This window comes from Pyrgilauda ruficollis, unplaced genomic scaffold (assembly GCF_017590135.1).
Source record: "Pyrgilauda ruficollis isolate IOZ18807 unplaced genomic scaffold, ASM1759013v1 scaffold34, whole genome shotgun sequence".
Taxonomy (NCBI): Eukaryota; Metazoa; Chordata; class Aves; order Passeriformes; family Passeridae; genus Pyrgilauda; species Pyrgilauda ruficollis.
Window position 1 is genome coordinate 2,412,544 of NW_024524822.1, and position 26,281 is coordinate 2,438,824.

At 59.6% G+C, this 26,281-nt stretch overlaps 1 protein-coding gene across 2 annotated transcripts; it reads left to right on the top strand.

Moving 5' to 3' along the window:
• Positions 1-14,657: 14,657 nt before the first annotated feature.
• Positions 14,658-26,266, top strand: STXBP1 (syntaxin binding protein 1). 2 transcript variants are annotated; one of them, XM_041474767.1, is made up of 19 exons: positions 14,658-14,707; positions 14,860-14,941; positions 15,664-15,740; positions 15,946-16,024; positions 16,134-16,237; positions 16,958-17,106; positions 17,485-17,569; positions 17,738-17,868; positions 18,345-18,452; positions 18,563-18,623; positions 19,193-19,258; positions 19,400-19,480; positions 19,573-19,711; positions 19,866-19,975; positions 20,085-20,186; positions 21,563-21,648; positions 22,302-22,456; positions 23,278-23,401; positions 24,563-26,266. In XM_041474767.1, the coding sequence occupies exons 1-18, from the start codon at positions 14,663-14,665 to the stop codon at positions 23,385-23,387; spliced, it is 1,770 nt and encodes a 589-aa protein (XP_041330701.1). In that variant the 5' UTR covers positions 14,658-14,662; the 3' UTR covers positions 23,388-23,401; positions 24,563-26,266. The 2 variants fall into 2 exon arrangements, with proteins under 2 accessions (XP_041330701.1, XP_041330702.1); XM_041474768.1 differs by lacking the exon at positions 23,278-23,401.
• The last annotated feature ends 15 nt before the right edge of the window (positions 26,267-26,281 follow it).

The window sequence follows — 26,281 nt, forward strand, 5'->3', positions numbered from 1 at the left end:
CCGCCCCGGAGGGCCGCGGGGGGGGGGGGGGGGGGGGGGGGGGGGGGCGTTGAGGGCAGGAGCTGCACCCAAGGGGAGGTCGTGGTGTCCCTCGCAGCTGGGCTCAGGTCCCCATCCACAGGGTGGGGATGGAAACCCACCTGGGGTCACCTCTGAGGCCCCGACGTGTCCTTGTTAAGGACGCGCAGTGCCTCGGGGTCCGAGCCAGCCCAGGCTGGGCAGGAGGGAGAAGCAGCGGCAGAGAAGGGGGTGCAGGTGCCCTCCTGCGCCGGGCGCTGCTCGCCTTCCCCAGAACTGCTCTCGGTGCAATTAATAGCAGCGTGATTGCAGCAATAAAACTTTGCAGTGCTGATAAAGGCGAGGGCAGCTGTGCCCAGCCCCGCGAGTGGTGATGCCGTGCCCGCGGGCTGCTGCACCCTCCGGCCCGCTGCTGACTCCAGCGCTGCGCTCCCGATAACAGCGTCATTAAACACTGCTGAATCAGGCCTGCCTGAGCGCCTTCTGCTGAATCAGGGCTGCATCCATCAGCTCCAGCCCGGGCACGGAGCTCTGAGCGGGATCTGCCAGCTCCAGCCCGGGCACGGAGCTCTGAGCGGGATCTGTCAGCTCCAGCCTGGGCACGGAGCTCTGAGAGAGAATCATCAGCTCCAAACCCCGGCTCCAGCCCGGGCACGGAGTTCTGAGCAGGATCCATCAGCTCCAGCCCGGGCACGGAGTTCTGAGCGGGATGCATCAGCTCCAGCCCCAGCTCCAGCCCGGGCACGGAGCTCTGAGCAGAGGGGTGACACTGACTGAGGGGCACAAAGCCCCCAAGCCGGTGCCAGGGGGCTGTGACAGGCAGCACAGGGCGGGGGGTCACCCCACTCTCACCCCCGCTGGGTGAGCACCCAGCACCCACCAGCGCCCCAGGGCACGGAGGGGCCGGCGGGGCCGGGGGAGCGCAGGAGGAGGAGGAGGAAGAGGAGGAGAAGGAGGATGGAGGCTCCTGCGGACCAGCATTCCCCTCTGCTGGTCGGCACTGGGATAACTGGTGGCCGCCAGCCAGGCGTTGGCAGGGAGCCGGGATCGGCTCGGTGCAGCCTGCGGAGGGTGCGACACACTGGCGACATTGGCACCGGCGTGGCACGGGGCGTGGGGTGCAGGCACTAGCGTGGGCACCGGGGTGAGCACGGGGGATGGGCACGGGGACAGGGACGGGGACAGGCACCAGCATGGCATGGGACATGGGGTATGGGACATGGGACATGGGACAGACGCTGGCATGGGATGGGACATGGGACATAGGACATGGGACAGACACAGGCAGAGGCAGAGGCAGAGGCAGGACAGCCTGGGCACTGGGATGAGCACAGGGAACGGGCATGGGCACTGGCATGGCATGGGTGTGGCCCTGGCTCTGCCCCTTACTGTGGGACATTGGGAGGAGTGGTTTTCTGCCCCACTCCCAAACCCCGGGCAGGTGCAGGGGCTGCTGCTGGGTCACAGTCCTGGCATTTGCACCAGGGAAAGGAAAAATCCCACATTTGAGCAATGCTGAACAGCTGGAACTGGGAAAACCCAGAGCACCAGGCTGGGCCCTGCCTGCAGCTCAGCAGGGTTTGCCCAGCCCCAGCCCTCACTGCCCCAGCACAAACACCGGGCTCCTGAGATGATTAACCCTGAGCAGCAGTGCCCCAGGCAGCTCATGGGGACACAAACAACAGGTGACACTGTGCCCTCGCTGTCCCTACAAGCACCTTCACCTGGGACATGTTCCCAGCCCCGAGGCCAGGCATTGAACAGCCAGCATTGCCTCTGCCTGCACTCAGGGGGGTGGAAGTGCCTCCCCATCCCACATCCCCCGACCATGGATGCACTCCCCAGAGGATACTGGATACTCTTACATGCTCCCACGGTGTCCTAAAATCCCAGATATTCCAGGGGAGCCCCCAGGGAGGATGGTCAGCAGAAGCTGCCAGTGTTTCTTTCCTCCTTCAGCCCCAGGACTCAGAAGATTGTGGGGCACCCCTATTTCTGCCAGTTAAACACATGTCCAGCATCTTAACAGGTTTTAACTGAATTTTGGGGGTGAAAAAGCCCAAAACAAGGCCTCCTGGCCTAGAGTCCTTAGGAGAGGACCAGGAAAGAGGAATCAGGATGTGGCCCCAAGGCTGCTGGGGAGGCATCTCTGACATCAACTTCCCCTTGGTACCACAGACATCCTTACACTTGTCTGTCAGGAAAACCAGCCTGAGTAAGCTCTGACCCCAAGGCCCGTCCCTTCTCTGGCCTCCCTGCTCCCTGCTACTTCCCAGAGTTCCATCCCACACCAACAGCCACTGGTGGAGGGCCCAGTTTCCAGACCTGGCCGTCCCAATCTCCATTATTTGGACCAAACCAGCACAGGATGGAGTGAGGGGAGCAGCCACCACCTCTTCCCATCCACTCTGATGCTCCTTCCCAGCCCTGTGTGGAAAGGAGGCTGAGGAAAAGCACCTTCCCTTCCCTTCCCTTCCCTTCCCTTCCCTTCCCTTCCCAGCTGTTCTGGGGGTGTCCAGCCCTGGCTCCTCACCCACATCCTCCTGCGCAGGGAAAGGCTTCTTTCTTCCCGAGCAGGGAAAGGGGGTCCCAAACCTGCCCTCAGTTCTTGCTTGGAGGGAGTTCTGGGGGATTTTGCACTCCAGGAAATGCCCTGGAGTGGGATCCAGCCTCTGGGTCGCCGAGGCCAGCAGGGTGTCAGGATGGGCCTGCCCATGCTGGAGCTGTGTTGGCAGGAAGGCTCTCCAAACCATCCTTCTCCACCCCCACGGGGAGGATGTTCCCATCCCTGCCCTCCTGGCTCTGCCCTCCAAAGCCTCCATCCCCAGGCTGACACCTTCCCCAGGCAGTGTGGGCTGGGGGATGTGGGCTGGGGCAGCTTGGCTCCCAGTTTTCCAATGAGACAAGTGCCCCTCTTGTAGCCATGCACCTGAACAACTTACCAGCCACACTGCTTGTAACTGTTCTCATCAGAATTTTATCAAAGTAATGTAGGATTCATCAAAGATATTAACACATAAACTGTACTAAAACAAGAACGAAGAAGCTGAGAAACCGAATAGCAAGATCACAAGAACTAAACAACAGAAGAGTGTGAAACACCTATACTATAACCAGTCACAGATACTGAGAAATAGAAACAGAAAACGAGAGAGCAAGACAAAAACACCAATGAAGACGTGTATAATTAGTAGTTTGTAAAATCTATAAAAGTGTGTGTAATATAAACAACAAACAGCTTCTGCTTAATCATATTAGTCAGTTATTCAAAAGTCCCAGACTTCCCACACACTCTTTCCTTATTTATATTTTCTACCAGGTGTGATGGATACAAGAGAACCACCAGGCTGCCAGGGAGCCAACTGTCCCCACGGGCAAGGGGACACACCCTGGGGACCCTGGGGACCCCTGCAGCGGGTGCAGCTCTCCTGCGGCTCCCTGGGGCTTTTCCTGCAGCCCAGCGATGCTGGGCCTGCCTGGGCAGCCTGGCAGGGAGATGGAGCAGCAGTATAAATACCTCGCTCCTAAATAGCCTCTGGTATTTATAGCCTGCCTTGGCACCGACTCCGGCACTCTGACAAACTCAGCTCGGGATTATTTTTAAGGAAGCATGGAGGAGAGCAGGTTTGGAGCAAAGGATTGGGGCTGGCGGCTGCTGGGGCTGGATGCAGACGGGCCGTTGTCACTCTGCTGTCCCTCGGGGCGCTCCTTTGCTGCCCCGTGTCCCCAGGCAGTCGGTGACAGGTGAATGTCTCTGCGGCCACATTCAGACATGTAAATAAATCCGTGTGCACACACCTGCGGGCACAGCCTGCCTCTGCATCGCTGCCACTGCTCGGTGCTAGCGCCGCGCCGCTCCCCTCCTCCTTTCCCATTTCCCCCTTCACACGCAGCCCAGGCTCAGAAGGGGAAGCACAGAAGCACCCAAATCCCTTGGGCACAGCCCTGGGAGTCAGACGCAGAGTCTGGCAGCCCTGGCAGCCAGCCCAGAGGGAAAGCTCATCATGCTGTGCTGGCTGCGGGGTGAACACGCAGCCTTTGCCCCCAGATTTACAGCGCTGCCGTGCCCAGCGTGGAGGGGTGACTGATCCCCTCTGTGTGTGATGAGATTTTACCGGGAAATAAACCTGACTGACCCCAGAGACCCCTCCCCACTGCAGCCCGGGGGGCGGGAGGGGCACAGTCCCACCGTGGGGTGGGGGCAATGCTTGGCTTGGCAGAGCTTTGGTGGCACAGCGGGTGCTGGGTGCGGGGGTCACCGGGTGCGTGTCTGTGGGGGTGCTGGGGGTGCGGGGGGGATGCGGGGGTGATTTCGGATGTGGGGGTGCTGGGGGTGTGTCTGTGTTAATTCCGGTTGCGGGGTGTGCCAGGTGTGTGTCCGTGGGTGACTCCCGTTGTGGAGGGTCCGTTCGTGTCCAGCTGTCTGTTTGTGTCCCCCTGTCCATTTGTGTCCCCCGTCCGTTCCCGTCCCGTGTCCGTGTGTGTCCCCCTGTATGTGTGTGTCCCTGTCTGTGTGTCCCCTTGTCCGTGTGTGTCCATCTGTGTCCCTCTGTCCGTTTGTGTCCCTCTGTCCGTGTGCGTCCATCTGTCCATTCATGTCCCCCTGTCCGTTCGTGTCCCCCTGTCCGTGTGTGTCCCCCTGTCCATTCATGTCCCTCTGTCCATTCGTGTCCCCCTGGCCGTGCGTGTCCCTCTGTCCGTTCATGTCCCTCTGTCCGTCCGTATCCCCCTGTCCGTGTGTGTCCCTCTGTCCATGTGTTTCCCCGTGTCCGTCCGTATCCCCCTGTCCGTCCGTGTCCCCGTGTCCGTCCGTATCCCCCTGTCCGTCCGTGTCCCCCTGTCCGCGCGCGGGTGCCACCGCTGCAGTACCAGGTGCCGCCTGCCAGGGGGCGCTGCCGGCGGGAGCGGCGCTGCGGCGCGGGGCGTGGCCCTGGCTGGGCGTGGCCGGGGCGTGGCCGATGACGCAGGCCCCCAAGCCCCGCCCCGGTCAGCTGAGCGCGCCGCACCGGCCGGGGTGGGGGGATGCTGCGGATGCGCAATACGGACCCTCGGGGGGGGGGGGACACGGCGACACACGGGACACCCCCCTGGGGACGCGTTGTGGGCTGGGGGGTCGGGGGTGCTGTCACCTTCCGGGGTGTGTTTGTTGAATTTTTGCAGGTGTTTGGGGTTTTTCTGCAGTGCTGGGGGAGGGGGGATTGGTGACGGGGCGACGGTGGAAAAGCGGGGGGGGGACAAGGAAGCCAGAGACGCTCGAGCCCCCCTCGGTTTTATCCCCCCGTGGCCCCCAATCCCCCAAAGGGCCGAGGGGCCTTCCCGACACGGGAGGCTGAGCCCCGAGGGGGGCACAGAGGGGTGCAGACCCCCCAAACCCTCCCCAGCGCAGTGCCAGGCCGGGCCCTCCCGCTTTGTCTGCAGCAAATCCCGCTCAAACGCTGGCGTTAAGCGCATTGTTATTATTATTATCATTATCATTGCTATTATTATTATTATTTCCCCGGGTGTGCCTTCGCTCCCGCAGCCCGGGGGTGCCCCTGTGTGTGTCCCCCCCGCCCCGGGCATCTCTTGCCCGCGGGTCCCGCTCCCCCGCGCTGTTCCCGGCCGGAATATCGCCGGGAGCCGCGGGCGGGGGCACGGCACCGCCGTCCCCGCTCCGCTTCCTCCTTCCCGGCTGTTGCAAGGCGATATTTTCCCGGGGGGAAACGAGCAAGGGGGGGTTGTTCTCCAAAACCACCCGAGGATGGACGAGGAAGGAGGGGCGCTCCGTTCCCCAGGGCGAAATTAAGGCGAAAAAACTCCGCATTAAAGAAAAAAAAAAAAAAAGAAGAAAATGAAAGGGCAGGAACCGGTGGGAACTTCCCCCCGCAGCCATGAGCCTTCCTCCTCCTCTCCTCCTCCTCCCCGCCTCTCGCAGGGTTTATTTCCGTGGCACCGTGGCCGGCCGCGGCCGGATCTTGGTGTTTTTTTTGATTTTTCTCTGTTTTTGGGGTGTTTTTGGCGTGCCAGCCGTGCCCGTGGCCGTCCCCCCGCCCTCCGCGCCCGCTGCAGATGGCGCGGCCGGGCCGGTGGTGTGATCGGGTGGGTGGTGATGGCGAGGGGGGAAACGGGGGGGATCCCCGTGGATCCGTGGCCCTGCCACCCTCCCGGTGTCACCTGCCGCGGGGATGGGGGGCTGAGCCACCCCCCCGGGCTGCTGCGGCGGGGACAGAGCCCAAAATGGACGGGAGAGGCAGGGAAATGTCCCGGAGTGGCTGTGCTGCAGGAGCAGCGCTGGGGAGGGGGGGCTCTGCTGGGCTTTTTTTGGGGGGCTGGGCCCCAAGTGGGGACGGGGCTGCCCCAGCCCGGTGGGATGCGGGAAGGGGGGCTCGGACCCGCCGCCCACGCGGCCCCTGGCAGGGCCACCAGCGGTGCCCTCGCCGGAGAGGAGACAGACCAGCGGCACTGCGTGTCCCTTATTTCCATTCATTGTCTCTGCGCCGGAATAGGCTGGGGGAGAGCACAGACACACACACACAGTGAGGTTCAAGGCAGCATCAGGGAAATCTGACTTAATCCTCCCCTTCAGGGTTTAGTGACAAACCGCTCCGTTCTTTCCCTGAAAAACATCATTCCCGACTGGAGATGATAATGTGGAGCCGGGCAGCAGCGCCGGAGCCGGGCTGCCGGGGACGCGTGGGTGGCTGCGACGGGGGAGCCGCGTTTGTGCAGGCAGAATGCTGCAGAGGAGAGAGGGGTGGCACCGGGGGGGCACCCTGGGGTCCCCGCAGGGATCGGGGTGCTCCTCGGCACCCCACGGGGAGCTCCTGGGCTTGCTGCATCAGCCTGCCTAGGGGGGCTGTTCCAGCTCCCCCAGAGTTGGGAGCAGCCTGCAGGCTCCCCAGAGCCCTGTCCCTGGGCACTGGCACGGGATTTCCTGGGCTGCGCCAGCCTGGCACTCCCCGGAGCTTTTCCTGCAGGCGATGTTTGCTCCCGAGGAGCAGGAGAGCCAAGCCTGGGGCTGACCCCGGGGCAGGACATCTCCTTAAAGATCCTTCTCCAGCAGGAAGGGAAGGAGGGATGGATGGATGGATGGGGAGGATGCTGCCGCGTTGCCATGGCTCGCTCTGCCAGCCCCCCCTCCCGAGCTGCATTCTGCCCTGGCTTCCCTCCAGACCCGGATTATTCCTCTGACCAGCTGGTGCCATAACAAGACGGGGGTTGGAGGCCTCTGAAGAGGCAGGAAGCGGCGGGCAGGGGGAGAGGTGGGCCAGGGCTGCAGAAGAAGGGCAGAAGCAGATTGTCACCCCCCAGAGCTGTGGGGTGTGTGCTGGGGGTGTCCCTGCACCTTCCCGAGGTGTCCAGCCACGGTGACTGCATCCTGCTGGACTGGCTGTTGTCTGGACAGGGTTGGAGCTGTGTGCTTGTCCCCAGAGGTGATGCCTGAGGACCAGCTCCTCCTGCTGTGTCGCTGTCCCCTCCTAGGGAGGGCTGGCCCCTCTGCCCTGGCGCTGTCTGGGAAAAATCTCACCTGAGCGTGGCAGTTCTGAGGACACCCATCCCCAAATCTTTAGCTGACCCCCAACTGCATGGACACCATCCCCAGATCTTCATCTGACCCCCAACTGTTAAGACATCATCCCCAAATCTTCACCTGACCCTCCCACTGCTGGGACATCCCTGCCATCGTCTCGTGCCCCTTGGATCCTCTCAGGGCCACCTTCCCCTGCCCAGCCCAGTGGTGGCTCTCCTGCAGCAGCCTGCAGTGAGGAGGAGTAGGCTGGTTTTACTTCATTGAGCTGTCAGCAGCCAGGAGAGACGGGCCCTGCTGCAGGGGTGACACCTGTGCAGCGCCTGCCACCACGCTGGGCTGGCACAGGACAGCAGGACACGCAGCTGGATGTGATTCCATGGTGGATCCAAAGCCCTGCACCCCTTCAGCCTCCCCAAAGGCTCCTTCAGCTCCCGGTGCTGTCACGGGCAGGTGGGAGAGGCGGAGGAGCCCTGGGATAAGGAAGTACTTTGCAGAGCCAGCAGGAAAACACCTTTCCCCCAGGCCACCAGGTGATCCTCCCACGGGGCAGCCTCACCTGCACAGCCTCCCCCAGAGCTGCCCGTGCCCAGTGCCTCCTGCCAGGGCCGTGCCCAGGAGCCCCATGGGCAAATCCTGCCTGGACAGGGTCTGACACTGCCCAGTGTCACTGCATGTCCCCAGCTGGGCCTCTCCAGCGTCCACCTCTGCCCCGGGATGACTCAGGGACTCAGGCTTGGGTTGTGCTGCACCTGCAAGGGCAGGGCTGGGGCTGCTGCCAGCCTGGGGCACCGCCTGGGGACCTGCTGGTACCTGACTCAGCCCCTCTGTTTGGGGCACCTTGGGGCTGCCACCAGCCCCTGCTGGGCACAGGGAGCCGTGGAGGGTCAGATGTTGCTCGTGTAGAATGTTCTGAGCCTGTCTCAGTGCCCAGGGGACATTGCTGCTGTGCTGCCCATGCCAGGCCTGGCAAGGGCTGTGCCAGGCAGAGAGGAAGAGGAGGCAGTGAAGGGCACAGGAACCATTGGAGGGGTGCCCCTGCCTGCACAGGGCACAGCTGTGACCTCAGCCTGCTGCAGAAGTGGGTGGGTGAGGAGCAGGAGGTCTCTGCACCCTGTCCCCACCATGGGTGGGAGCAGACCCTGAACCCAGTGGCTCCCTGAGCAGCCCATCCTCCCAGTTCCCTCATTCCAGGAGTCCCTGTGGTGCCAGCCTGGTGTGTGGGTACAGGAATGGGCAAAGATGGGGCTGTAGCTCTGTCACCAGGCTCTGTCTCACCTCCGGTGTTGGATCAAAGTTGGAAAAGCTTGAAAAAATCGTAAAATTCAACATTCACCATCTCAGGCATTGCAGAACAATTTCAGTCTCCAGACCACAGTGTGCACAGGGGCTGAGAAACTCCTGCCCATATGTGCCCATGGAAGGTGACCAAGAGTGACAAACCTCAGTTTGGCAGGACTGCATCCACCCACCAGTGTCTGCATGTGCAAGAAGGTTGAAAAAGCCACCAATGGAGAGGATTTAGACTCTTTCCTTTCAGAAAGAAAAAAAGAAGTAAGGTCTGTGTCTGATTCCTCTGCACCTCTTGGAGAAAGTGGCCCAGGAGAGATTCCTTCCTTCTTCCCACAGAATCAACACTTTGCAAAGGAGAATCATCACCATCACAAGGCTTTTGGTCTCACGCTGAGGAGCAGATGCTGCTCCCTCCAACTCACAGTGCGGGGAAGGAGCTCGGCTCTGGAGAGTGCAAAAATAGAGCAGGGCTGAAGGTGCTTGAATTTGTGGGCTCCCACATCCCCCAGGATGTGAGAGAACCTGGGATTGTGTACACACCTCTGGGCACTTGTGCTAGAAGGTCTTTTGTGGAGCCCATCAGATGGTTTGGCCTTGGATCAGGGAGCAGCAAGGATCACTCAGCCATGCCAGCTGCCCTCCAGCCTGTCCTGGTGTCCCTGAGGGGCAGGAGACCAGCCCAGCCTGGATTCCCACCAAAGAACCACAATTTGTTGGTGTTTTCTTCCATTTTGGTTCAAGGCAGAGAAGAATGAGCTCAGAAAGTCGTGGCCACATGTAGGAATGTGGGGGTCACCTCCCCTCAGGGACAATGTGACACTGTGTGGGTGCTGCCCTGCTGCAGGACAGCTCTGGGCTCCTCTGGGCACTGAATACCACTGCCAGGGACAACATCTGCTGGGGATGGAAACATCTGGAGCAAGAGGACACGTGCTGGTGAAGGGTGGTGCCCTCAGCAGGGACCTGAAGGGCTGTGGGTCGTTGATTGTACCCAAACTGGGAAACTCTGCTCAGCTCCCAGATCCTTGTGCAGACCCAAGGAAATTGTCTGGAGTTGCCACAGAATATCCTGAGCTGGAAGGGACCCACAGGGATCACCACAGTTCAGCTCCTGGCCCTGCAGGACACCCCAGCCATCACCCTGTGCCTGGTCCTGCAGTGAAAAGCTCGTGAATTCTCCTGTTTCTGCAGGGCACTCAGAGGGCTCATGGTGTGATCATGCATTTCATTTCCCTTTTTCACTTCTGGCTGTGTTACTCAACTTCTACAGAGTTCAAGAGCTCCAGGTCTCCATCCTCCTCCTCCCTAGGCTGTGCAGCTCTCCCAGGGCTTTGCCCAGCAGGGATAAATGTGGACACCCTTCATGAGAGTGGTGCAAACAGGAAAAGGAGGAATTAAACACAGGTTACCACGATGGCTGGGACTAATCCCTGGATTCCTGGGTGAGAAATGTGTCCTCCAGGAAGGCTGAGGGCTTCCAGGTGGGCATAATCCGGTGGGAAAAACGAGTGTTCAGGACTTGGGCTGCTGAAGGGGAGGTCTTTGAGACTTATTTGGGTTTTGGGCACAGCAGTGGCCAGACTCAGGTGATCCCTGGGTGGTTCTTAGCTGTGCTGAGGGACGTCAGCTGGGCTTTGTCTCCTCTCTGTGATTTCCATGTGCTGGGTGGTGCTGGTGGCCATGGAGGGCCATTCCTGCCACACTCTGGTCCCTGCTGCCTGTTTTATTTGGGGTGGCACCTGCAGAGCCCCGGCTGGGGCTGTTTGGAGCTGGGGATGTGCTCCACTCCGTGCTTGGATCAGTGCAACATTCACACTGGCTTGAGCAATTATTTAATGAACCAGCACAAATGCAGTTGCCAGGCCAACCCAAAGCCAAACGTGTCCGTCTGGGAGATGCAGCCTGACAGCTTTTTAGAAGTGGCACTCCAGCAAACCTCACCATGATTCCATGGATTCGTGGATTTCCATGATCCAGCTCTCTGGAGCTGCCCGGGGATTTGGGATCCCAAGACACAGGAAGGGGGGAAAGCTCAATTCCTGCCCAAACATAAAGCAGCTCCATCTTCCTGTGCCACTGCAGGTCACTGGTGAGGACCTGGGATGTGGCAGTGAGGGAGCATTTCAGAGCAGCAGGAATTTCCAGGAGGGAAGGGCTTGGCCATGGCTGCTGGCACTGGGGTCAGCACTGCAGCTGGGGTGTCCCTGCTGCAGCATCCCCAGCGTGGGGGGTGGCCAGGACAAGGCTTTAGCACACCCACCAGGGGAGGTCAGGGCTGCTCATTGGCTTCCAGGCCTGTTCTGAAGGATAATGGGCTTGGAGAACCCCAAAATGGGTCCATGTCTTGGGACATCCCAACATGGGTCCATATCTTGGGGAACCCCAAATGGATCCATCCCTTGTGGCATCATAAAAAGGGTCCATTCTTGGGGCATCCCAGAATGGGTCCATTTCTTGGGGCATCATAAAAAGGCTTCATCTCTTGGGGAACCCCAAAATGGATGCATCTTTTGGGGAACCCCGGCATGGGTCCATCTCTTGGGGACACAGCTTTGTTGGCGTGGCAGGGATGCTCCCTCCTTCCCCAGCTCCAGTGGGACACGTGGGGCTGGCTCTGTTTCCATGGCCAGGGCAGGGCTGGGGGAAGGCCAGGGTATAATAACGTGGGATAAGCCTCTTGGAGGGATGGATGGGCTCAAGGCCTACTAGGCCAGCATGTCACCTGCTTGGAAACCATGCAGGGGGCACACCTGTGCCATGTGTCACCCTGAGCATGAGCCTGGGTCTCCAATGTGACACCTGCCTGGTGGCACTTTCAGGGCTGTGCTGCTCTAGGGGTTCTCATTCACAGCAGAGATGTGCTGCCCCCTGTGCTTTACTGGGATGGGGGTTGTGGAGTGGGATGGGGTGATGGAGCTGATCCTCTGAGGCTAGAGGAGGATCCAGAGCTGTCTGTATTCCCTGTTCTTGGGAGAAATTGTCAGTAAAATTCTTTCAGCCTGAAGGAAACAGATGTGACGTGGTAGGTCCAGACAAGCCAAGTGTTGGAGGCACTGGATGAGATGCTCATGGTTTGTTTTTTTTCCCTCTGAAACCTGGTTTTATCTCCAAGATGAAGAACTTGGCTGTGAGCATCACCAACTGATGTTAGATCCTAAAAACACTCTCTGGCCAGATGTTTGAGGACATGGACAGCGACATCTGGCCTGCTGATGTGGAGTGAGAGAGCACCACTTCTGGGAGGGGACTGGGCATGGCTCGAGGACCTTGGGGTCTCAGGACCTCCCATTTCTCCTGGGAGTCCAGAGCACTCTTCCCTGAGCTGGGGTTTAGTGGCTGCTGCAGGGACACCAGGAGGGGAAATTGATGGCCACACCTCCCTAAATGTGACACCAGTCTCCAGCTTTTGCTGGGGTTTGTGCCCTTTGGCAGGGCCCTGGAGCTCTTTGGAGGATGCTCTGTGGATCTTTCCTGACCCTGCCTGGGCTCTGAGCTGGCTCTGGCAGCCTGTGAAAGAGCCAAAATTTAGAGTCAGATCTGACCCCTGGTCGGGGCAGGAGAGGACATCATTGTAGGGAAGGACCGTGCCTGGGGATCAGGGATTTAGGGGATGACACCCTGAACCTACCAAGCTCAGAGAAACCACCCTTTGCAGTGCCCAGCTCCTGCTCTGGTTCCAGGGTCGGGCTGGGGATGTGACAGCACTTTTTGCAGCTGGGCAGATGCTCCCCCCCTCAAGCATCCTCCATGCAGCCCAACCCATCCCTGTGCAGGAGGGACACGGTGTCCCACAGAGCCACAATGTCCCTGCAGCTGCTGCCGCAGCGAGGACGTGCTGGGGGGGCTGAGGCAGCAATCTGGGAGCCCTTCTTGGGATCTCGTGCCCTTGGGCCCTCTTCCCTCATGGGAACACCATCTCCTGGGCCACAGGATGCTCTTCCCAGCCTCCTTCTGTCCTTCCTTCCCTGTCCTTCCTTCCTGAGCTGGATTTTCATTGCAGGGAGGAGCAGGAATTCTTCCTGGCTGCTGCTTTTTGCTGACCCCCTTCCATGGTGCACCAGCAAGGCCCCTGTGCTTTGCTGGGATGGAGCCTGAGGAATGGGATGGGATGGGATGGGATGATGGAGCTGATGGGATGAAGATGTAGCCTGTGGGATGGGATGATGGTGCTTGTGGGATGGGGTGACGATGGAGCCGGTGGGATGGGATGGAGCTGAAGGGATGGAATGGAGTCTGTGGGATGGGATAAGGATGGGATGGGATGTGGATGGAGCCTGTGGGATAGGATGGGGTGAGGATGGAGCCTGTGGGATGGGGTGGGATGGAGCTGATGGGGTGGGATGATGATGGAGCCTCGGTGCTGCCCTGCAGACAGTGCTGTTGTTGCTGGATCCTCGCTCTGGGGCAGGAGCCACGTGAGCAATGGCAGGAGGAGCAGGGATGTGCTGGCACAGCTCCTTCCCAGCTGTGCCCTGCTGTCAGGGCAGGAGCAGGGAGCAGCACTGGGATGCACGGGCAGCCCTCACTGCCAGTTCTTGCCCACACAGGACAATTCCTGCTGCGTTTTTTGGGTGCAGGTGGGCAGCACAGGCACAGGCAGCAGCTTTGCCTGCCCAGTTCAGGTACCCAGGTACCTCCATCTCATCTTCCCAGCCTGGAGCTGCCCTGCTCTCCCCATGGGGAGGCCAAAGGATGTGACCAAGGACAAGGCCAGTGTCCTCCTGAGGCTCCCTGCAGGCAGATTTATTTATTTATTAAGGGCACCTTTAGGCAGGAAAGGTGATGGGTGTGCAGTGCTAGGAATGGCTGTTTTCTCCAGGTTTTGCAGCAGGACAGACAGACAGCAGCACTCAGAGGCTCCTGTGTTATCCCTGTTGGCACCAGTGCCAGCTCTGGACCCTGCTGGGCTTTACCCAGGGAATCAGCACCCTTGGGGTGACCCACAGGGAAGGCTCCCAAGGCTGAGGCTGGCAGTGTGACGTCCTCACACCTTTGTTTTCTAATTTAGAGACATGCCTTAACTGGCTTTTTATTGGGCATTTCCATCCCTGTCCTGGGGACCAGAGCAAACCCTGCAGGGATGAAATCCAGGGGAAAATGCTGTGTGAGGACTTGGCACTGACTCCTTTCCTCAGGCTCAGCTCTGTGGGGGACAGTAGTTCACACACCAGGATCAGAGGGGACCTGCAGGGTTTGGGGGGCACCTCTCTCCCCCAAAACCAGATATTTGGGCAGCACTGGCAGCACCCCTTCCTGCAGCCTGACCTCAAAGGCTGTCCCACTGCCACTTGCTCATGTCCCTGAACTGCATCTCCCAGGGAGCTGGCCCGGGGCAGGAGCAGGGGAATTGGGGGCAGGTGGTCCTGGGGTCCCAGGGGTGCTGCTGTCCTGCCTGGTTGCATAAGCCCAGCAGCCACGGGAGGTGAAATGGGATTGTGAGGGATTACAAGGAACAGGCTCAGGCCGCTTGATTCTTGTTTCTAAAAGGAGCTCTTAAGCTGCTGTTGTTTTCCCAGCACTTTGGATTAGGGCTGAACCTCGTAGGGTGGCCCCCAGGCTCCCCAGAGGGACCCCACAACCAGCCTGGGGTCTGTCTGTGAGTGCCAAGCATGAGAGAAAAACAGGGCTGGGGGGTGACCACCCCTCCCTGGGTACCCCAAAACCATCCGATCCCCTCCTTCATCCCCAGTTAAGGCACAGTGAGAGTGGCACAGTGTGACCCTGCACATGGGTGGGGGTTTGGTGCCCCCAGTGCAGCCCCTGCTGCTGCCAGCAGGCTCTGGGGTGCTGTAGGAGGGGCACTGGGGTCTCACCATTGCCCACATCCTCTTTCTTGCAGAGATTATGCACGATGTGATCCGGAAAGTGAAGAAGAAGGGGGAATGGAAGGTGAGCACCAAACCCAGGGAAGGCCAGGAGGGGAGGAAGCAGGGAAGGGGGCAGGGTGGGGAAGGTCCTGCTGTGCCCCCAGCTCACAGGATGCTCACGGGGTGCTCAGAGGGTGCTCACGGGGTGCTCACGGGGTGCTCACCTGTCCCCAGGTGCTGGTGGTGGACCAGCTGAGCATGCGCATGCTCTCGTCCTGCTGCAAGATGACCGACATCATGACAGAGGGCATAACCAGTGAGTTCCCCCTCCCTGCCTCCACATTCCCTGGGGGAAGGGCCAAATCTCCCTCTGCACCAGGACACCCACAAAGGCATCTCCAGGCTGGCACAGGGCAGTTGGCACAGCCCCCAGCCAGCCCTATCCCACTTGGGATGGAGCCACTCCGCCTCCCATCGCCCATGGACAGCTCCTGGTGCCAGGCTGGAGTTCCACAGGTGCCTCCTTGCCTGCTGGGGCTGGAGCAGCCAGAACACCTTGTCTCCTGGCAGTCCTTCAGTTCCAGGAGGGGATCAGGTGTTGGTTTTTATCAGCCTGATAATTAAATGGCTCCTTGCAACACTTGGGAAGGAGAAGGAAATGCCAGGCTGGATCCTGGGAGGTGTTTGGGATAGTGGGTTTTTGTCTGGGACAGCAGAGCTTTGTGCTCAGGTGAAGGGGGATGTGAGGATAAACCAAGGCAACAAGAGCAAAGACAGATCCCCTGGGACCTGGCCAGGTGCCCACACGCACAGCTCCAGCAGGGACCACGGGGCTGGGATGGGGTGGGCAGGGGTGCCCAGCTCCTGGGTGGGCAGGGATGAGTGGCTGGGAGTGTTTTGGATGTGGAGGGGCTGCCATGGGGAATCCAATGGCCGTGGGATACCCAGCCACCACGGGGTGTCCAGCAGCCCTGGGTGGCTGAGTGCCCTGCCCCAGCCCTCCCTGCCATGAGCCCTGATCCCTGTTCTCCCCCCAAGTTGTGGAAGACATCAACAAGCGCCGGGAGCCGCTGCCCAGCCTGGAGGCCGTGTATCTCATCACCCCCTCTGAGAAGGTGAGTGCACGCAGGGCACAGGGACAGGGCCTCTGGCCAGGGTGAGGTGCTGGCACGGGCAGCTGTGCCCATGGGGAGCATCCTGGCTCCAGTGAGGCCGGTGGTGCCAGCAGGATGATGGGATGGAGGCGCAGAGCTTGCCCTGAGCAGGAGGGAGGCTCACAGTGCCATCCTGCCCAGCCCAGCTGCTCCCTCTCTCTTCCAGTCCATCCACTCCCTCATCAATGACTTCAAGGATCCCCCCACCTCCAAGTACAGAGCTGCCCACGTCTTCTTCACTGACTGTGAGTACCCAGGGGGGGGGACAGTCACTGGAACAGTGCCAGCAGGTGGGGAGGGATGAGGGATGTACAGATGCTGAGCACCACCCTCCTCTTCCTCCTCCCCTCACAGCCTGTCCTGATGCCCTCTTCAACGAGCTGGTGAAATCCCGTGCTGCCAAGGTCATCAAAACCCTGACAGAGATCAACATTGCCTTCCTCCCTTCCGAGTCCCAGGTGAGCTGGGCTGGGCTGGTGCAGGGTGTGGGACAGCCAGGGGGGCTCCAGGTCCCTCTGCAGCCCCCAGGGTTTGTGTAACAGCCGTGCACCCCCAGCTGGCTCCTTGCTCTGCCTCCCTGTCTCCTTAGATGACTTCCCGGGCTGATCCCACGGGGGATTTAGCGGGTGCTGTGCCTTGGTCCCGTGCCCACAGCTGTGCTGGCCAGCTCTGCCACCAGCCAAGGACACCAGGGAGCTGGCCCTGGGCCATCTGCCCCTTCAGGGGACAAAGGGACCAGGGGGCAGATGGTGCCAGACCTGCTGGGTGCCATTAACCCTTCAATGCTCAGCATTCCTAGGGAGTGACCTCTTGGCATCTTCACGTGGTTTTTACTGGGGGACAGCTGGGGAGCAGTGTGTTTCTGCTTGGCCACAGGTCTCTGTTTCCCTGCCTGGGAGCAGGTGACTGCTGAGGGCAGGGGTCTTCTGCCTCCTCTGCCCAGCTGGGAGGGACACATGGATAGGGATCCTACCACGGAGCTGGAGCTGGGGTCCTGGGAGCTGGAAATTCTGAGGGATGCTCTGAGCATGGCTGAGCTCCAGCTGCTTGGTCCCAGGCTCAGTTGGGTCCATCTGGGCATGAATCATGAATCTGGTTTCCAAACCCAGCTGGGGTAGGGCAGCTCTCCTGCAGGCAGGCATCCCTCCCCTCTGACCTCCCTGCCTCTGCACCCCCAGGTTTATTCTCTGGATTCAGCTGACTCCTTCCAAAGCTTTTACAGCCCACACAAGGCCCAGATGAAGAACCCGATCCTGGAGCGCCTGGCAGAGCAGATTGCCACGCTCTGTGCCACCCTGAAGGAGTACCCAGCCGTGCGGTACCGTGGGTAAGGCCAGCGTGGGCATCCAGGGGCATGGATGGGGCCAGCGTGGGCATCCAGGGGCACGGATGGGGCCAGCGTGGGCATCCAGGGGCATGGATGGGGCTGCTGTGCCCAGTGCTGGTCAGAGCGTGGGGTGGCCTGGACAGACAGCCATGCTCAGTGTAAACAGGCTCAGACTTGATCTGGGGAGCTGAGGGGGTTGGAACCCTGAAATCTTAAGTGGCACCAGGGCAAAGTGGAGCTGGCGGAGGAGAGGTGGGAGTGGGCAACAAAACCTGCTCGGGTCCCTGCTCTCCTGTGAGCCAAGGATGTTGCACAGGGAAGCCAACATCTCCCCATGCCGTGCCCTGTGGGGCTGAGCTGTCCCCCTGCCTCCCCCAGGGATTACAAGGACAATGCCATGCTGGCACAGCTCATCCAGGACAAGCTGGACGCGTACAAGGCCGATGACCCCACCATGGGTGAGGTGAGTGCTGCTGGCAGCCCGGGGGAGGGTACTGGGGTGATGCTTTACTCCTGCAGTCCTGCTTGAACTCTGCCCTGTGGCAGCCACAGACCCTGAGTGGGGACCCCAGAGCAGCTGTGGGGCTGAGGGAGCCCCAGGCCAGTGCTGATGGCTCTGCTGTGTCTGCAGGGTCCGGACAAGGCTCGCTCCCAGCTGCTCATCCTGGACCGTGGCTTTGACCCTGCGTCCCCAGTGCTGCACGAGCTGACCTTCCAGGCCATGAGCTACGACCTGCTGCCCATCGAGAACGATGTCTACAAGTGAGTGCAGTGCATCCCCAGCCCTGTGACAGCCCTGAGGTCAATCCTAGAGCAGCAGCTGGGAGCTCAGCATCCCTGCATCCACTGGGTCCTGCATCCACTGGGTCCTGCATCTGTTGAATCCTCCATCCACTGGGTCCTGCATCCACGCTGGGTCCTCCATCCGTTGGGTCCTCCATCCATTGCCATCCTCCGCAAGGCCTCCACTGGGAGACACCAGTGCTGCACTCTGGCAGCCCTGGTAGGCAGGACAGGGACTGAAAGGGCTTTCCCAGCCTTCAGCCCTCAGCCCCTTGCCAACATTTTGGAGTTGAAAGGGTCCAAGAGGGGAAGAGGTCAATCCCAGTTTAAATCACTTCACTACTGGCACAGCCAGGAAGAGCCGTCGTGTCCCCCACCTCCCTAAACCCAGCAGTGAGGGGGCTGTGTGTGCCCTCAGCCCTGTCCCCCCTGTGACATCCCTCCCCTCACCCCAGGTACGAGACCAGTGGCATTGGTGAGGCCCGGATCAAGGAGGTTCTCCTGGATGAGGATGACGACCTGTGGGTCACCCTGCGCCACAAACACATCGCCGAGGTGTCCCAGTGAGTGGCCCTGGTTTGCTGGCTGGGTGGGACACTGGCTTGGCATTGCCACCCAGCCCACTGTGAGGGTCCCCTCCCCACTCACAGCTCTGCCCTCCTCCTCTCTCCAGGGAGGTGACCCGGTCCCTGAAGGAGTTTTCTTCCAGCAAGAGGATGAACACGGGTGACAAGGTGACCTGATGCATCCACCGAGCTGGGGACGGGCTCAGCCACGGGCTGTGTCTCCTCGGGACACTGTGCCAAGGAAGAAGGGTGGTCAGGTTCCTGGCAGGGGGAGATGGCTGTGGGGTGCCAGCCCTACACCTGGGGCTGGAAAATGGGGTGCTGTGGGAGAGCTCTGCACCCAGGGATCAGTTTGCCCTCAGCACAGGGTCTGTGCACCTCCCTCAGCAGCTGCTCTGTCCCCGTTCCCTGAGTTGGTGGCAGTGAGGGGACCCTGGTGGCAGTAGGCTGTAAAGGTGGCCAGGAGCTGAAAGGACCATCTGAGCCCCAGCCAGGCACATGAGGCTCCCAGAGGGAGATCCTCAGGGGGTTTCACACCACCACAGCCCAGTTTGCAGAGCTGCACACCCCTCCTGCCTCAGCTTCAGGGGAGGAGACCTGGCAGTGACACATCAGGTGTCACCAAACCCCCCACAGGGGGCTCACGTGGGGACAGAAGTCCTTAGCAGGGTCATCCCCTCTCTGCTGGTGGCCCCCAGGTCCCTAAGGGTGAGTGACCATGTCCCCTTCCCTCACAGACCACCATGAGGGACCTGTCCCAGATGCTGAAGAAGATGCCACAGTACCAGAAGGAGCTCAGCAAGGTAAGGGGAGGGGACATTGTGTGTCAGTGACTGAGCCCACCTGGGAGCAGGAGGTGGCAGCTCCCCCCTGGCCATGGGTGGTGGCACAGGGACCCTCAGCTGCTGCCAGCCCTGCAGAGGTGACCACTCTTGTGTCCCCAGTACTCGACCCACCTGCACTTGGCTGAGGACTGCATGAAGCACTACCAGGGCACTGTGGACAAGCTGTGCCGAGTTGAGCAGGTACCAGAGAGCTCCCCACATTGCCACGGGAACACGGGGGGTGCAGCTCCACCCTCCCACATGGAGTGGTGGTGAGCACGTGTTCCCTGCAGGACCTGGCCATGGGCACTGATGCTGAAGGTGAGAAGATCAAGGACCCCATGAGGGCCATTGTCCCCATCCTGCTGGATGGCAATGTCAGCACCTATGACAAGATCCGCATCATCTTGCTCTACATCTTCCTGAAGAACGGTGAGGAGCAGGGCTGTGGGCAGGCAGATCCAGGTTTGGCCAGGACAATCCAGCTCTGCCTCCCTGACCAGGCTGAGTGTCCTGAGGTGGCAGTAGAGGGGCTGTGTCCCCTCTGAGACATTCCTGAGGAGAACACCCCCTGTTGCATTCCCAGGAATCACCGAGGAGAACCTGAACAAGCTGATCCAGCACGCTCAGATCCCGGCAGAGGACAGCGAGATCATCACCAACATGGCCCACCTCGGGGTGCCCATCATCACAGACGTGAGTGTCCTCCTCCCCTGCCCCTGCCCCTCTGCTCTGTGCCCCCGGGGTGGCTTGGGGTGTCCCTGGTGCTGCTGTGGCTCAGGGTGTCCCTGTGCTCTGTGCCCAGTCCACGCTGCGCCGCCGGAGCAAGCCGGAGCGCAAGGAGCGCATCAGCGAGCAGACCTACCAGCTGTCCCGGTGGACCCCGGTGATCAAGGACATCATGGAGGTGAGCCAGCAGTCAGGACAGATCTGGGGGGCAGGACAGGGAGTTCCTGAGCCACCCAGGAAGGGACCTGCCCAGAGCTGGGTGCTCCCAGCCCAGACCCTGACACTTCTCTGAACAGATGTCCTTCAGGCTGCTCCCTGCCTGGGCTTGCAGTACAGTTGGGATATTTTGGGAGGCTTTCCTGGCCCCAGGTAGGGTGCACAGAATCACAGAATGTGATGAGTTGGAAGGGATACCAAGGAACGTCAAATCCAGCCCCTGGCCCTGCACAATCCAACCCTGTGGCCCCAGTTCTGCCAGGGGGGAACACAGCCTGGGATTAAATCACTGTATCCAGCCCCTGGCCCTGCACAGACCCCTGACAATCCCACCCTGTGGATCCTGGTTGGGGACAGGATCTCCACTTGCTGAAAGGGGATGGGAAACTCAACTGGTGCAGCATGGACTCAGAGAAATAGAGAACAAAATATCCTGAGCTGGAAGGGACTGAAGGGATCACCCAGCCCCTGTCCCTGCCCAGACCCCCCAACAAGCCCACCCTGGGCATCCCTGGCAGCGCTGTCCAAAGGCTCCTGGAGCTCTGGCAGCCTCGGGGCCGTGCCCATTCCCTGGGGAGCCTGGGCAGTGCCAGCACCCTCTGGGGGAAGAGCCTTTCCGTGAGCTCCAGCCTGAGCTGCTCTGGCCCAACCTCAGCCATTCCCTGGCTCCTGTCCCTGTCCCAGAGCAGAGATGGGATCTGCTCCTTCTCTTTCTCTCCTGAGGAAGTTTCAGGCTGCAGTGAGGTCTCCCCTCAGTCTTCATGCCCAGCTTGCCCAGCATCCCTGGATTACAAATGCAGTAACAGCTTGGCTGGTTGTATGTGTGCCACTGTGGCCACCAAGGTTGGGTGGCCTTGTCAAAGCCTTGCCCATGTCCCAGCAGAGCCAGGGGACAGGCATGGCTCTGTACAGCTGTGTCTGTGTCCTCAGGAGCTGTCCCAGGAGCTCTGCACTGGGATAGCCCTGGCTCAGACCAGCAGAGCCACAGCTCCCTCAGGTCCCAAAAGCACAGAGCTCAGGTTTTCCTTTGTCACAACCCCCCCACAGGGTGGCTGCACCCCCAGGACACCCCTCAGCCTCACCTCCAGGACAGAGGGGCCTGCCCAGGCCAGCAGCACCTCAGCAAGGTGTCCCAGGTGGCACTGACCCTGGGTGACACTGACCCTGGCAGCAGGTGCCTCATGCTGGAGGGGGATCCCAGGCTGGAACCTCCAGCTCAGCACCTGCTCCTGAGCTTCTCAGGGGGGAAATCCTGGACACAGCCTCCAGAGAGGTTGTGGAGCCTGGGGCTGTGGCTGGCTCCTCGCTGACCCCGGGTCTGTGGCTGTCTGCCCTCAGGATGCCATCGATGACAAGCTGGACACCAAGCACTACCCGTACATCTCCACCCGCTCCTCCGCCTCCTTCAGCACCACTGCCGTCAGGTGGGTGCCCCTCCTGCCCTGTCCGTGCCCACCTGCTCACTGTCAGCATCCGTCCCACACAGCCCCAGGGGCTGCAGCCAGCAGCAGCTCTGGGGGCTGCTTGCAGGGCATCGTGCCTCTGTTTCCCCTCAAGCACTTCATGTCTGCATTCCTTTGAGGCACTCCGGGTCTCAGTTTCCCTCCAGACAACCTGTGCCTCTGTATCCCTTTAGGAATCCCTTGTCTCAGTTTCCTTCAGGCACCCTGTGCCTCAGTTTCCCTTCAGGCACCCTTTATGTCCATTTTTCTTTAGGCATCTTGTACTCCAGTTTCCCTACAGATATCCTGTGTCTCCATTTTCCCTTAGCAATCCTGTGCCTTCATTTCCCTTCAGGCATCCCATTCCTCAGTTTCCCTCCAGACATCCTGTGCTTCTGTTCCCCTGTAGGAATCCCATGCCTCAGTTTCCCTTTAGGAACCCCATTCCTCATTTTCCCTTCAGACACCTGGTGCCTCAGTTTCCCTCCATGCATCCCGTGCCTCAGTTTCCCTCGCTGTAACAGCGAGCAGCACTCGTGGCTGGAGCACTGGACTTGCCCTGCTGTAACAGCAATGTCTGTGTGATTAAACTGAGATGTGGCACCTGTCCTTCACCCTCCTCTTCCTCTCCTCAGTGCCCGCTACGGCCACTGGCACAAGAACAAGGCCCCCGGCGAGTACCGGAGCGGGCCCCGCCTCATCATCTTCATCCTGGGCGGGGTGAGCATGAACGAGATGCGCTGCGCCTACGAGGTGACACAAGCCAGCGGCAAGTGGGAGGTGCTAATAGGTGAGTGGTGGCCCCGGGGCTGGCCCCTCCCGCTGGCTGCTCATCCCACGCTCCATCCCGCAAGTTCCCGGCTCCAGACGCCTGCGGGAGCTGGAACTCTGCGGAAAGGTTTTGTCCGGACATCTCTTGTCGCCCCTGTGTGTCCCCTCCTTCCCCATCTGGGTCGTGTCACTCCAAACATCCTCATTTTTGCTTCAGTTTTTTCCACATCTCCTGGCTGGTGTTGTCTGAGCAGGGCTGGGTGAGAGGGGAGGAGGTTTGGCAGCCCGGATTGCTCCTCGGTTCTGGGGTCATTACAGGAAGAAAAGTGCAAAATAAAGAGGGGTGCAAACAGGAACCAGGTTTTTCAGGGTCATGCAACAGGACATGGTCAGGGCCAGCTCCCATCTCTGCTCCCAGGGGAGCTGTGGGTCAGGCACAGAGGACACAGTGGGTGCTCTACCAGCAAGGATCTGTTAGGTCTCTAAAATTCCGCTGGGAAGCACAGCTTGGATACACACCTTGTAGGGCACAGGCAGGTGTCCTTCACCATCTGATCTGATACGTGGTGGAGCCCATCCCCAGCATCTCTTCTGCTCCTTGGGAGCAGCATCCCAGTCTCCATCACCTCCTGCTGGCCCAGATGTGTCCCTGTCACCGGACACCCATCCCAGCTCCATCCTGCCTGTCACCATCTCATCCCTCCAGGGTCCATCCCCTGCATGCGCCTCCTTAGCTCCGGGCTCCACCTGCCTCCTTCCTCTTCCTCCCCCCAGAGGCAGCTGCTGGTGGTGGTGGGGGAGCCTCGGCACAGCCGTCAGCCCCGCTCTGTTCTCCTGCAGGTTCTACTCACATTCTCACTCCCACCAAATTTCTCATGGACCTGAGGCACCCCGACTTCAGGGACTCCACTAGGGTATCATTTGAGGATCAGGCTCCAGCAATGGAGTGAGCCAAAGAAACCAAGTAAAGGCAGCTTACTAATGAAAAAGAAACTCTTCCTCCCGAAGGGTTTTCTTTGATTCTTCTGTTCCTCTTTTTTAAAATTGTTGTTTTGGGGTTTGTTGGGTTCTCTGATTAGAAAATGCTTGCGGTTCCTCCGAGCAGGTGGAAAAGCACCCGGCGTCGCTCCATCACCCCTCAGCCATGTCCCCTGTCCGGCTCCTTCATGCCATGAGCTCCCCCTCGCCAGGGCCGGAGGGGTCAGGGTCCTGCCTGCCCCACGGAGGGGTCAGGGTCCTGCCTGCCCCATGGAGGTGTCCCAGGGCCGGGCAGGGGGACAGAACTCCCAAATTCTGCCCTGGGAGCGGCTGGAGTGGGGCTGGGGGAGAGGGGCAGCAGTGGAGACCCCAGCACTCATCCTGGTCCATCCCCCTGGGCTGGGCACTGCTGGGACCCCCCAGCTCTGGGGTGCCCTGGGGTTGTAGTCCCACTCAGCTCAGGTTTGCTCTTGGATAGGCAGGAGCCTTGTGGCGTTGCAGACCCCCAAACCCTGCCTTGGGGTTCAGCTCCTGCTGGTTTCACCAGTGAGTGCCACGCCAGCATGCCCTGTGTGCTGGTGTCTGCAGTGCCAGGGTGACTGTGGGGCTGAGCTGGTGTGGGCAGCATGGTGGGATCCCCACTGGCACCGTGCTGGGGGACTCCCGAGCGAGGGGCAGCGGAAGGCGAGAGCCTTTTGTTTTCCTTGCCCCGTCCCACCCCTCCCAGCCACCTCTGTCCCCAGGATGCTCTGTGCAGGTTGAGGACCTGGGGAAGGTCCCTCCACGCTGGCTGTTCCCTGCATCCCCCATCCCTGCACCCAGCAGTGCCTCCTGCATCCCCCGTGGGTCCTGTGGTGACCCCAATGCCACAACCCCCTGCACCGGCACCTCCGGGCCCCTGCCTCATCCCGCCAGCTCCATCCCTCGCCTCCATTCCTCCTGTCGGTCCTTTTCCCGTTCTCCATGCCCCCACAGCCCACCCCGTCCCCATAGACTGCATTTCCTCGCAAGCATTTCCAGCGGCGCGGGGCCGGCGCCGCCAGGTAAGGGGGACCCGGGACAGCGGGGACGGGCCGGGACACGGCGGAGGGGTTCCAAAGCCATCACTGATCCGTCCCCTTGCACCCCTTCTCCTCTGCTCCCACAGGGTCCACGCACATCCTCACCCCACAGAAACTGCTGGACACGCTGAAGAAACTCAATAAAACAGAGGAAGAGAGCAGCAGTTAAAAGGAAACGCTGTCACCACTCGATGCCGACCCACGTCCCCGCTGGGCGCCCGGCCCCGGGTGCCACCCTGCACCCTGTGGGCCCAGCTTCTCTCTTGTTCTTGTGTTGATCCCCCCTCTCCCCTCCCAGCGCCTCCCCCATCTCATCTTATCCACAGGGAGGGGATAACAGCCAAAAAAAAAAAAATAATATATATATATATATTAAGAAAATGGATGCATTGTGTTTAAGAGAAAAAGGAAAAAAAAAAACCTATATATTTGTAGCTGCAGCTGTGGGAAGCGCCCAGGAGCTCATTGCTGAGTAACCATCTGCCCATTGCTAGTGAATATGGTGGGAAAAATTACAGAAAACCACATTTTTTTGGGGGAATGCTCCTCACTGGGGTCTTGTGTGGACGGGAGGACAGATGGACGGACATCCCACACTGCTCCAGCCACTGCTCAGGCTGGCACCACCATCTATCCCATGGCTTTTGGGGCGGTGGGTGCTCCTGCCAGATGTGCGTGCCAACATCTGGGTGGGAGTTTGGGATGGGGGTGGTGTGGGAGTGCAGCCAGGACGCTTCACACCGTGGTAATTCCCATGTGAAAAGGGACCAAACTGGTCAGAACTGAGCTGGGGCCTGTCTGCTTGCACAGCCCTGCTGCAGCCCCTCCTCCCTCTCTGGGAATTCCTTAAAAAAAAAAATATATATATATATATATAAAATTAAAAGCTATTTTATATATATATATATAGATATATATCTGTGCTATCTCTCCATGGATACCTCTCCATCCCTCCCCATGGGAGCTCGGTGCCTGTGCCCAGCTCCGCTCGTGTCGTCCCGTGGTGAAGCGTTTCTGAGCGTGCCGTCGCCCTGAGACCCCCCAAAACCCTCTGGGCCCTCCCCAAAAACCCTCCGGGCCCTCCTCAAAAACCCTCTGGGGCCCCCCAAACCCTCCAGGCCCCCCAAGCCCTCTGGACTCTGTGTATATTAATGACTGTGTCTTGTGACGTTCTTACGAGCTTGGTGTATAGTGATTTCCCCAAACTCTGATTTTAGTTGGGTTTTTATTTGACGCCCCTGGATTGCCCCCTGTCCCTTGCCTTTAGATGCACTGCAATATTTTGGGGTCTATGGTTTTGTTCTGTTCCCCATGGAGGCTGTGACCCCCCCTTTTCCTACCCTAAAATTGCTCTTTCTTGCCTCGTTGGTGGTTAGCCCCCCCTTTCCCTTCCCTTCCCTTCCGCTCCTTGCCCATAAAGTTAAATATATATTTTTAGGGCAAAGGCTGTATCATTGCACTGATATTTGTTGGTTCCCCTTTGGTCTCCTAGCCCGTTTCTGTTCCTCTTTGGTTTAGCAATGCAAATGCTTCAGGATCTTGTATGTTGGACATTATTATTATTATTATTATTTTTTCTGTTACAGTTATTTATATAAAATAATTTATCAAAAAGGAAAACTTTAAAAAAAAATAATCTAGTCTGTCTTGGAACTTGTTTACCTTGAAATTACTGGAATCTAAATGTTTGAAAGTGTTGAAGCACAAACATGTATCATCTCTGTATATCTGTTCTTCTGTACTAAAGCACTCGAGTGACTAAATAAAAGCGATCTCCATCCCTAGTGCAACTGGGGCTGTGCTCT